Source organism: Fibroporia radiculosa (genome assembly GCF_000313525.1).
Source record: "Fibroporia radiculosa TFFH 294 genomic supercontigs, scaffold1239, whole genome shotgun sequence".
Classification (NCBI taxonomy): Eukaryota; Fungi; Basidiomycota; class Agaricomycetes; order Polyporales; family Fibroporiaceae; genus Fibroporia; species Fibroporia radiculosa.
The window spans coordinates 19,938-32,097 of NW_012133276.1; the positions used below are offsets into that span (position 1 = coordinate 19,938).

The 12,160-nt window shown below is 49.6% G+C and overlaps 2 protein-coding genes across 2 annotated transcripts; both read right to left on the minus strand.

The window, feature by feature from the left end:
• Nucleotides 1-271: 271 nt before the first annotated feature.
• Nucleotides 272-8,195, minus strand: FIBRA_02348 (uncharacterized protein; the record flags this gene model as incomplete). Its single annotated transcript, XM_012324211.1, has 18 exons — nt 272-472; nt 527-811; nt 865-1,211; nt 1,269-1,341; nt 1,396-1,564; nt 1,626-1,807; nt 1,862-2,114; nt 2,169-2,382; nt 2,415-2,538; nt 2,577-5,426; nt 5,493-5,593; nt 5,645-5,852; nt 5,904-6,219; nt 6,274-6,428; nt 6,485-6,864; nt 7,685-7,979; nt 8,030-8,115; nt 8,183-8,195. The coding sequence occupies 18 exons, from the start codon at nt 8,193-8,195 to the stop codon at nt 272-274; spliced, it is 6,252 nt and encodes a 2,083-aa protein (XP_012179601.1).
• A 609-nt stretch (nt 8,196-8,804) lies between these two features.
• FIBRA_02349 (uncharacterized protein) lies at nt 8,805-11,336 on the minus strand (the record flags this gene model as incomplete). Its single annotated transcript, XM_012324212.1, has 14 exons — nt 8,805-8,874; nt 8,927-9,001; nt 9,057-9,226; nt 9,275-9,441; nt 9,505-9,627; nt 9,680-9,733; nt 9,785-9,812; nt 9,871-9,989; nt 10,043-10,201; nt 10,255-10,293; nt 10,364-10,424; nt 10,478-10,734; nt 10,793-10,940; nt 11,124-11,336. 14 exons carry the CDS (start codon nt 11,334-11,336, stop codon nt 8,805-8,807), a joined length of 1,683 nt encoding a protein of 560 aa, XP_012179602.1.
• Between the last annotated feature and the right edge of the window lie 824 nt (nt 11,337-12,160).

A 12,160-nucleotide genomic window follows, 5' to 3' on the forward strand; every position in this document is an offset into this window, starting at 1 on the left:
ACATGTCGCTCTCAGCCTTTACTACGCAAATCGGGCGTGCAAACTAAACTACCCCATGGCGATCCATGACGGTATCTTTGTCATGCAACAGACTTCACGGAATTCAAATTGTCACAATGCAACAATGCCGCGACTTCCGCTTCATCTTTGCTTCCTGCTCAGATCGATCGAATTGAATGTCCTGATGCTAGCTAACATGTAATTGCTACAGAAATTGGGGGAAAGGTATCCACGTCGTCGGATGATACATGCACATGGAGCCAAACTACGGCTATAATCGATACCAATGTTTGTCGTGAGCCAGAACATAAAATACATACGACTCTTCGTCATCGTCTGGTGGGCCGACATGAAGGATTTCGCGTGTGGCATCCGTGTGCCTGACGATATAACCTTCTTCCACAAGATGAGATAGCGCGTCGTTTACTTCTTGTCTATCGTACACCGCTCTCAGCCGCCAGCGGATCTCCGCCTGAATAGCGCACACTGAGCATGTATTCACCGGAAAAGGCGAAAATTAGCATACCTGAGGTATCCCGGGCCTATATAAGACCACCCCAATTACGGCTCGGAGTGCAGCCTGCCATATGTCGCGCATCCTTCCTCCGAAAATATCGAGCCAACGTCGGGGAGAAACCATGGATTGTTGACTCTTTCCATCTGAGACAAGCACAGTCCAAGGCCGAATATAAGCACACGAGACAAGGACGATTGAGATATAACCAGTCCAAAAAGCGACGGGCACAGGACCAGCCGTCAATTGTTCGATAATGGCGTAGGCACTTTCTGCCTGGGATCGCCCCACAATGGCCTGAAAAATCGCATCAGTTTATAAACAGCATGATCACCTTCAAATAAACGCACCAAAAGCTGCGGCTTTGACAAGCCGCGTGACCCCGCATTCCGCAGGGCATGCATTAACGAATTCAAGAGACTAACGTGTTTGTTTTCGGACTCTTGGACCAAAAAAGATGCTGCCTCTTGGAGACAGGCACTACAATCAATGAGGCCACCAGTAGATCGAGAACAAAAGGCTCGTTCTCCATCTGTCGTATGACCATGCTCGTCTGCTGGAATTTCGTTTGCTCCACCTGGTGATGGGACCTGAGCAATAGGCGTCTGCGCAGACTGTTCTTCGACGGATGATTGAGCTCCGGAGTCTGATGTGCTGACAAGACGAATCAAGAGTGTCGTCTCGTTGTCGTCGTCATCTTAGAACATGTTGCTTCTTGAGTCATATTCGAAATAGGTCTAGAGAACGTACATACCTGCTTTCTTGCTGTTCCAATCCATCTTAGTGCGAGCTAACTGGGGCTGCGAAGTATCAATTTTGAAGTCAATCTTTGAACAGCAGCGTCAGTGCGGGCCACATCAATGACATTTTATGGCAAGTACCTTGTTCTCTGATACAAGTTCAGCCAAGGCAGCGACGTCTCCTTCACTGGACAATAGCGACCATTCCCGCCAAGCGGTGGGATCATCTTCCTGAATGAGAAGCTCTTCTAGCGCACAAGCGTCCTGGAATATGTCTTGCGAAACAGATCCGCCCAGGGCATTCTGATTGCTATTATTGCGCACATGAGTCCCGCAAGGGTCAGTCATATAATTCTACAGGTAATACGTACCTCTCGGAGATCTTCAAAGTTCTGCCAGGCTTGGATTTTTGGGGATCGCGGACTGTCTTGGAGAGCACTCCTCTCTTGGACATCTCATCCTTTGCTCCGTCGACTAGCTCCTCACCAACAGACCTAAGTAAATTGGCCGCCACTTGAGTATCGTAGGTCTCATTTGGTGTTCCCATCGTCATCTAATATAATCATCAATGAGTGCGTCGAAAAATCGAAAGGGACATATAGCTCACCTTTAATGCAGAATGAGCGATATATATATCCTCCTCTGAGTACTCAAAGGATGGCGTCTCATGGCAGTTGGCGACAAAACTATGTAAAGCCAAATGCTTTCCTCGTCCCTCTTCAGCCGCGCCACTCCAAATGAAGTCCCACAGGGATGTAGCATCTTTCTTCTCTATGACGTCCCAATGGGACTGCAAGTGATGCACAGACGCAGGAATACTGGATTTCACAAGGGTGGTCGCCTCGCGATATCCAACTCGCCTATATGTAATCGTCAGAGGAATCCTTGTGCACCAAATACGAACTGTCACTTACAACGCGTTCTTGTCGACGTGATTACGCAAGAATTTGAGGTGGCTAACCAAGTCGAAATTGGTCGCGCTCTCGGGATCATCATCAGGAAGCGCAGGAGTTCCCCGATGTTGAGTCCATAACTCGTACCATTTATCTTCCAGACGTTGCATGTAAGCTTCACCTCCCGGGCCTTCTCGCAGGTGCACAGCACGCTGTCGAACTGTGTTCCTTGGGACTGCGGGAAACACCTGGTCAAATGCTGCGTACTCAACTCTCCCGCGACCACGGCAGCGAGCCTTGATGATTGCACATGCATCACGAGCCAGATCGTCAAAGTCGCGATTCCATTGGAACCTATGTCTTCTAGCACGGCCTTTGGTGGAGTTAGCATCTGCCATAAGATGCAATCAGCATTTCTTGTTCGCGCACGAGAGAGTCAAACGTGCCTTCTTCCACACCTTTGCCTTTCTTCGATTTCTTATTCTGAGTTCGAGCAGCGATCTGTGGGCCTTGCTGAGCAATTATTTCGTCGACTGATTTCTCATTCGAGCCAACCACCTGAACCAAGGGAGCAGGCCCAAGCAAAGGTTTCACAGGTGGTGGTTTTCCAGACGAAAGCACTTGCATTGCAGAAATTTGGGCTTCGTATAACGCCTGTTTGATTTCAGCTTCCCATTTCTCCTTATCTCTACCAGAGCTCTGCATGTACCGAGAACGAACCCGCCGGACGCGCGTGGCGGCCGATCCCTTGAGGGCGTCTGGATGAACCTTGCGAACCAAGTCGTCCCAATCCTGCTCCATCTGCTGTTTGCCTTCGGCCGCTTTCCGAGCAAGGAGAGCCTTGTCCTGGGCTTCCTTCGATTTTGCTTGGACCGCATTGCGTTCAACTCTCCTCCGTAATCTGTCCTGCTCTTTAAGATACTTGATACGGGCCTTCTCGAAAAATAGCTGAAGAGCACCTTTCGGGGCAGCTACGACCCAAGAAATGTGAGAGAGGCGCGCCTCACCTCCATCTTGATCTTGGAGAGGAGTGTCTCCGCACGACTTGTCCACAAAGCGATTTAAATATTCATCCTGATACCAGGCAAAGTTGTACGACGAGCTCCAGGACGATGGTTTGCGCAGCAGTTTCCCAACTTCACGATCTTGAGTGTGAGCTGCAGCCTCAGCTTGAGCTACCCTAGCATCGATAGCAAAATCTTTATCACAGCAGATCCTCTTCAGTTCCTGCCAATAGTCACGACACTGTGCAACCGTACGTGTTGGGACGTTTTTCCAGAAAGGAGGAGAGTGTTCCGACAAAGCCCACAAGTGAAGGGGAGTTTCATCGCAGAAGCGCCAATATACGGGAGCTGTTTGAGGTGTCCATTCTTCGATGGGAACGATGTCAAACGTGGTAGGATGGGATTGGGCATTGGGAGGCTGATTGGTCTGTGAGGGCTGTAGGGGTTCCATGAAATGGAGCTGACAAGCCAACTGGAATAGTTCCAATAAACGAACTTTCGAACGCCATCGACCAACCTCTAAAGCGTCGTAGATCTCTCGTGGGACCTGTCCTATAAGGATCGACTCGCTAGACGACTGTAGGAGACTCGCCAGCTCCTCACTTTTGATGAGAGTCGTGACTATAGCGCAATAAGTTGATATGGGTAGATCATTGAGGAAGTAGGAAAATGTGACGATCCGCTGCTCCCTTGACACGACGTGGTCCGACGGTCTGTCCAGTTGAAGCTCTTGGACGACGGTAAGGTGAAGACGTTTCACCCTTTCTGCTCTGCCAACAATATAGCCGTACAACTGAGCCAATGTACTCTTCTCGGCCAGAAAGGCGTCTCGTATTACACCGTCGCCTGACTCGAAAAGCACTCCTAGCGCACAGGGATCTTTGCTGTTTAAAACTTCCGCAGACAACGTGGTAGGAAGAGGGCTTCTTTTCGTCTCTCTCTGACCTCCGAAGGCAAGAGGCTCGTCTAAGGTTTTGACTGGCGGAGGAGCAGAGGTTTGCTGACGACTCAATTTGGCAAGATATACATTCAGTTCAGATTCAGATACGACAGGAAAGTAAACGATCCGCATGGGGCGATAGCTGCCTGTAGAAGTCTTGACGGAGGTGGTTATAATTTTAACCTTTTCGCGCAGCTCCAGCTCCTTGAGAGTCGCTTCAGCGGTGCGCTTGTCAATGCGAGAGCCAGCGCGAGTGCTGGCAACTTCTCCAGATTGCGTGATAGATTCTACCAGTGCAGCGTGAGCCTCATAGAAGTCTTTTGTGCTGATATTTAATATTCCTCCCGCGTCTGTAATGAGTCGCGTAATTTCGCGTTCCCGTCGCGACTGAGTCAATTTGGCTTTCGAATAATATCCGGATGCCGCGGGACCGGAGGTTTTATCAACTTTGGCACGTTTCGCGGGAGGCCCGGTGGCGTTCTCTTCTTCATTACCCCTCTTTGTGCGATCCTCCTCAGCTCTGACTCTCTCTTCCCCGCCGCTTAGCATGATAGGTTGGCTGGGCTTCGCCGGAAAACATTCTTCGCCGCTAACTACGGCTGGTCGGCCCTCCCCATCAATACCAGCGGGTCCGCTAGGTGCTACGGGAGCATGGTCTTCACCATTACTAGGAGCAACAGGTTCGCTGGTTGGCACAGGAGGTACGACTTGTACCTCAACTTCGAGAATACGCGCTTGCTCGGGGCGTCTTTTCGGTGGACGCCCGCGTTTGCGCTTAGTGGGTGGACTAACGAGTTCCTCTTGGATGGTACCAGTCCCTGCCTTGGCTAACTCCTCACTTCGTTTGCGCTTCGTTCCTCTTTTCGCAGCCACTTCACCAGTGCGTAGATCATCGGAGCCGGTAGGGGCGGGACACTTGGGTGGTCTACCTTTCTTGACCGTACCATCGGGCAGTATAGGGTTCTTCCTAACCTTCTTCGATTTAGAAGGAGCCAATGAAGCACGATCACCATCGTCTGCCCTCTTGTACTCGCTGACATGCTTGAGAAGCTCCTGCTCATCACTATAGAAACTGGCAGCTTCCATATGCATAAAATCTCCGGCTTGCGAGAGGTCAACGTCAACATAGGGATCTCCTTCTAGCTTCTCGTTTTCAGCAATGACACGGAAATTTGCCACAGTGTAGTACTTGTAGCGGCGCTCTCGGCCATGCGTCTCGCCAATCTGAGCAATACCAAGATCAGCAAGATGCAGAGGCGGTGGATCTTTCTCGAGTCGAGATAGAAGTAGCTCAACAGTTCGTCTATCGAAGTTACAGAGCGAGGCAGAGAGATCCTGAAAGTAATCAAATTATGAATGAATTTACGGAAGAATAAATAAAATATGAGATTATTTACGTACATTCAAGGTCATGCCCTTCATGCCTGCTTCATCCAATAGGTCAACAAGTTGCTTGTGTAACGAAAGGTTGGTTTGTAGCCCATCACCGGTGTCAAGTAATTCTGCGAACGCATATATCAACCTGCGACCGTGTATCTTTGTTGTACACGAACCTTCCGTACCAGGAGCATCCTCTGACTCATTAACGGCAGAACCAGATGAAGCCTCGGGAGTTACCAGACGAATACAGATGCTACCTTTACTCGATGTTCGCCCATTTGAATGTGGGACTTCAACCTTCTCAATTACGCCTTGATCAATCAACTCACGTAGACGAGTCTGGAAGAAGCGACGGTCGCTTTTCGTGGGGTTCCGAAATCCCTGCGAAATATTAACATAAACTCATACTGGGCGAAATAGAGTGGAGTTTACAATCTTAGGCAGAAGGTTGGTAGCTGCATGAAGGCCATTTGGAGAACTCTTCAGCAGCTTCGTAAGTCGAGCCCGAATCACGGGGAGGCTCGATAGGTGGCGTGCATCAATAGGATCAAAATCAGCACCGTCTGGAGGGTTGTCGTGAGACTCTTCATCATCAGTGTCCATCCTTCCGCTTCCCTCCTCAACCTTCTGTTGCACCTCTTTGGCCTTCGTTTCTTCTCGGACGACTTGCTGCCAAACTTCGCTGTTCTCGAAAAAGTATTTGTGGACGCATACATTCGTACTCACACCCGGTTTTCGACGCTTCACTCTATTACAAGATGACATGACTAGAGAGCATTCACATATACTTAGAAGTACTCACACAAGATCGAGCTCAACCAGTTGTTTGATCAGGTAAAAACATGTCTTCTGATCGTAGCCCGACTTTCTGCCTAGGTCCAGGACACTGATCCCTTGTTCCCTGCCACGCGTGATGAATTGTAGGGCGGTATACACCATTGGTGTCAGCTTCGAAGGCTAGTGACACCAAAGGAGCATGAATATATTCAGCAACATACAGATATCAAACTTACTCTTATATGTGACCCAGTGATGGCAGAGCGCGAGATCTCCGGGTCAACGGCAATTCTAAGTGCACTACCATACTCTCTCTTCAATTCTTCCAATGGTGTGATGGCAGCTTCCGCAACAACGTTCAAAACTGTAGCCAGTAGTGTTTGATCGGCCGGCTCTTCGCCCTTCGCCTTCGCTTTTCGTTTTGCGCTCGCTTGGGGCGCAATGTATACTTCTGTTGCGGGTCCCTCCGGCACAGTACCGATACGTACGCCTGGCTGCCGTGACATTACTGCCCAAATGAATGCGCAATATGCGTCGTCCACATTTTGTTTGAGACAGCTGCTGTTCTGAGCGTAGAATTCCTCGATGAATTCCCGCAAACGCGAAACGTCACAACCTGCGCATAAAATGTAAAGTCAGTGGATACCATGGAGAAACAATGCGCTGCACGAGCAGGGATTGAACCCCTGACCAAGACGAGGGATTGACGCTGAGGCCACAAAACTAAGAACCCAGCACTCACCGAGATCTCCGTCGAAAGAGAGCTCGCGTAGGCAATGTTGGACAAGCTCATCCATTAGATTCCGGAGGATTCGTGCATACCTGAGAGGGCCTGCTTGATTTAGAGGCACAAAAGGGATGGATTCCCATGTCTCACCAAATAGTAGTTTAGCTGTCAGACGGAACGAGAGCTTGGGGAGGTTGAATAAGTGTCACCCAGTTGACCTGTTGACCTGCGCTAGTACGATGCCTTCAAGTTGGCCAAGTTGCTATGAGATGGTCGGGGTTCGTACGAACGATACAAGGCTCAAAGACGGAAGGAGACTGATCTGATCTGATGCGATCCGGTGCGGTTCCACAATGCTAATAAGCGAGAGCTATGAAAGGAACCAATCCTATTGTGCGCCCCGGAGTCCCTGCCCCTCGCCCTCCAAGTCCAAGAGATAGCAGACATGGTTAGTAACACACCAGCGAAGAGCAGAATCAAAACCAATTTCAGCCCCTCAAATAACAAGCCAGATGATGAGATTTACATAATATGCAAGGGTTTGCAGGGGATAGTACAATGCTATATGGTATGGACCTCCGAGGATAACCCTCTAGCCTTTTAACTCTAATGCCAACCCGCCCTCTACAATGGTGGGAGACAGCCCAGAAGTGAGAAATAAATCAGCTTGCGCATGCATGCAGATGTCCCTCATTACTCTCCCACATACTCCGCAACACGTCCGTGAAACCGACCTTGCCCAGCTGAGCATTCTGCTCGAATCGCTGAACCAGCCAGCCCTCCAATTTATCTGCCGCGCCGCGCCAAAGTGCCATTCGAGACTGAATTTCCGCTGTCTGTACAAAAGCTGTGCGGCCATCACTCGTAGGCGTGTAACGAATGCTCTCATAGCAGGTGGCGAATTGTGATAGGGACAAGTTGACGGAAGTGATTGTTGCATTGCGCGTTCGAGGATCAACGAAAGAAATTTCCCGCACAAAAGCATCCTCAGATCCACCAAAGAACTAGATTCGGGTAAGGACCTAAGAATGAGCGAATGATTATTGCAGCCTACCTTGATAATCCAACCCGGTGCCTTCTGCTTGCAACCCAGAACTCGCTCTGTCCGAATTACACCGGTACTTGGGTCGACAGTCCGATCTACAACGTCAACAGTGACGACATGAGTGCAGTGAGGATTGGGGTATTTATGCCACATTCCAATCACAACATGCGTCCATGGATGACTATTTTCAAGTGGAATTAAAGACACTATTGGCCTCAGGGTTGCAAAAACACTCACTCGTAATGGAACAGTTGAGAAAAGTAATGCATGTATGAGGGGGAAAGAGATAAAAGTTGAATAAGGCGAGAATGTGTAAAGTAGAAAGGAGCCGGCGAGAAGGTGTAAGGGCCCGCACACGAGCGACGACGGTCAAATGGGCTGTGACGGTGGAGTTCGGCGGGGAAAGCGCGTGATTCAAAAAAACCCGGCTCCGTGTTTTGCCGACTCGATCTCGTCAACCTCGGCCAATAGCGTCCGGTCTCATCCGATCCGATCTGATTCCGCTCACATGACCTAAATACCGCGGTCCTCTCAACGTCCGTCGAATGGAAATCCGTCGACGAGTTGGGGCCGCACTTACGCCGCACCATGAGACGGAGAGCATCTGCTCAATGCGCAACGCCACTTTCAGCTAATGTGCGTCTCCTACCGCAAAAATTCCCCTCATTTAAGTACAACCGCATGGCGATCGACGTTCTGGCCCGCAAGAGTCATGTCATAAAAATACAATCCTGTACTCATGGATGAACATCCGACGCACGACGATTGATCTAATAGACCGGTATCACAACTTTCCCGTAGCTTCTCCCCGCCGCAACGCTTGTAGCTCCGCAAGGCGGGCTTGCATCTTCGGCCTACAATTTAAATCTGTGAACAAGCTGACAAAAAGGTATTTGTTTGACTTACACTTCAATTAGTTTAGCCTCCAGTGTTTCTTTCTCTTGCTGAAGTGCGAGCCGTTTGTCTGCATCTAACTTCGTGCTGGCATGGGAAAGCCTGTTATACACGCCGCTTAGGGATAAAGAAAGACGCCTACAAAACATATCCCCCTTGGCCATCGTACTGCAAAATCATAGAATGGTACTTCCACAGTGAAGGCCGATGTGAGACAGTAAGCAAAGTAATGCCGAGACGAGTCGCATGGTCCATCATCATTCCCTCCATCTCCGGAGGAACAAGTGATGTTGCCTCGTCAAGGACAGCATACTAGAAGAGATAATTATCGAAGATATCCGAGCTTCAAAAAAAACCAACCTTAGGTTTATGATAGAACAATCGTGCCCAAGCGATCTTCTGCTGATCTCCGCCACTTAAGGATTCTCGCCAATCGCGCGCAGCCTCCCATCCACCTTCACGTTCTACAACATTATCCATATGTACTAGGGAGAGTACGGCAAGGAGATCGGCGTCAGTTACACCCCCTTATAAATTAGCATGTCAGCTGTTTCAGGCAGATAGTGCTCTTTCAAAACGTAGGAACTCACGGGCTTCCATGTCTTCCTTTCCATGCGGATAAATAACTTGATCGCGTAATGTCCCCAACGATAAATACGGTCGCTGAGGTATCAGAATGAACTGTGATGCTGGTGGCTTGCGAACAATTCCACCTGCAATCAGCTGTCAGTCCACCGCAGGTGTAAGAGATCCCGGTAATACTACCATACACTGGCCAGAGGCCACCCAGGATACGGAACAAAGACGATTTGCCACAGCCTAGGGGATATTTGAATGATCAGTTCCGCGCTAGCTGTGACTAGGGCTAACCGTTCGGCCCTACAATCAATAGATGCTCCTTTATGTAGCAGAATACAATAAGGAACATGACCGACGAGTATCACAATGAAACATACCCCAGGTTTGACGTAGAAACTTAGACTACGGATGAGTATATCGCCATTTGGAGTGACAATTGGAACGTTCTCGAATTGGATTTCGTCCGACTCGATGATGATTCCCCTCCCTCTTAGCACTACCATAGCGTATCTCAGAAGCAATATCCAATGCGAATCAGACATCTCTTACCCTTAGCGTGTTCTTCCGTGCTTGCACTGCTCACCAGCGCTTTCTCAAACTTGCCCTTGCGGACGTCTGCCATGGTTTCGAGCAACTCAGACACTCGAGCTGTGTATCCCGCGAGCTCTGCGAGTTCCTTGTAAGAATACATCACCCGACCAAAGGCATCTACAATCATATGTAGATTAGCACGATGTCCATTGGGGCTGGAGTAAACATACCAGAAGCCGAGAGCAACAGCCGACGGTTGGTGATGAACCCTATTCCGCATCGTGAGGACGCAAAAGCCAAGATCTCAATAGAGCGGAGACTTGCCCTCCGTTCGGCTACCCAAGTCGATTTTGTATATACCGGGCAATTTGAAAAAGATAGGGATTGCGCATATACTTAGCTTTCCGATCGATGATATTAACAACGCGAATGGCTTTCGTGAATATCACTTACTCCAAAACTCCCCCACAGCCACTTTATGATACCTTCTTCGACACAGCCGTGCCACCACGCTTTCTTGAGCACTTGTGACTCGTGCTGAACGAGGCCTGCGTATTCACGCTCCACTAGCATCTTCTCCGTGTGCTCGCCGCCGAAGAATGCAATCTCCTCGGAAAATTCAACGACTCTTGAGTGTGTGTGCCGTAGATTCCCAGACAGCTGAGCGGAAAGTGCCGTGTACAATCCAAATGGCGGAGTAAGAGCTCGGACTAATGCAAAACATCGTTAACACGCTTCTACAAGCGGAGCAAAGGCAGTTGAACGAACGTAAGGCTGCGGATGACTGTACCGCAATGGTAAGGAGTACAAGGCCCTCAGCGCCCACATTTTGGGACAGCTGGTAGTTGTAAAGGATCATATCTAGTACAGGCTTTGCGACGTTCGCATATAGAGCCGCCAAGTGCGTAGAAAAACGCTGTATATCATGTGTAATCATCCTTATGACAGAATAATCAGGACAGGTGGTGCTTCTGAGGCGGGAAGGGTACCGACTGATCTGGGTTTTTGATCCTGTCATCAAGGTTCGCTATTTTGGAAACACTCAGATTATAAGACATCATTCCCAGATGGAGAACAACTTGCATAATTTATAGAATACTTTCAAATCCTGCTTGTCCTGGTCATCTCCAAGATATTGTTGCATTATTTCCCTGGTTAGACGAGTGCGATACGCAAGCGCGAGCTTGTTCTGGATGTAGCTCAACCAGCTGTTCGTCCATGTGGCGGGGATAGCAACAAGGAGCCAGCGGAGGATGTTGAGCAAAAAAGGCACAGGTTGTGCCCGAACAAGAGACGCCACGATTCTGGTCATATTGAGCACACCTCAAACCATGAGCAAGCAAATTCCTTGACTCTCGCATATGTATTGAAGAGGTTAGGCCAAACTATAGCTTACCTCCCGTCCAATGCAGCGACGTACAACGAGATCACGGTGCGAAGGATGAGTAGACTCGAATGCATGATGAGTAGTAGGGCCTCTTTGGAGCGCATGCTAGGAATCACTATTCGGAGTATTGTTGACAAGCGTTGATAGAAGACAGCATCTATCTGAGCAAGGGTGTCGACAGAAGTCGGCGGAAGATGCTGTCTATGGAACTCACAGCTACTCGAGATGATTTTCGACCTTCGCTGCCTTCAACGGCCCTTCCGTTTCCTTTCCCTTTCCCTCCTTTCGAGGGTCTTGCGTGGGCCGGTCGGGCAGTGAACCCTGCATAGGTCGACGAGAGAACATGCACGACAAAACCTAGCAGGAGAACACGCTGGATGAGTGGACGATGGGACGCATACGCCTTAGCAAACTGCCCGATATGCTCCCGGGAAGGCCTGAGAGAGAATTGTGAGGCCATTCAGGGCCGGCAGTGGTCAACGTTTCAACGTCGGGAGGGTCCTCGAGATCGGGCAAGGCAATCATTGGCCCAGGCTGCGTTTGGCTCGTGATTTTGGATGTGGCACGGCTGCTTGAGCGTTCGATCGAATTTGCTCGAAAGAAACCACAACCGACGCCATGCCTGCCCGTCTTTCTCTGCCTCAAACACTGGGGTAGCTACCGGCATGCGCAGTACAATACGACGAAACATGTAGGCTCGAGCTCCTCCAAGTAAGATTCATCATAGCGCGTCGTGGGAAGAAACCGCG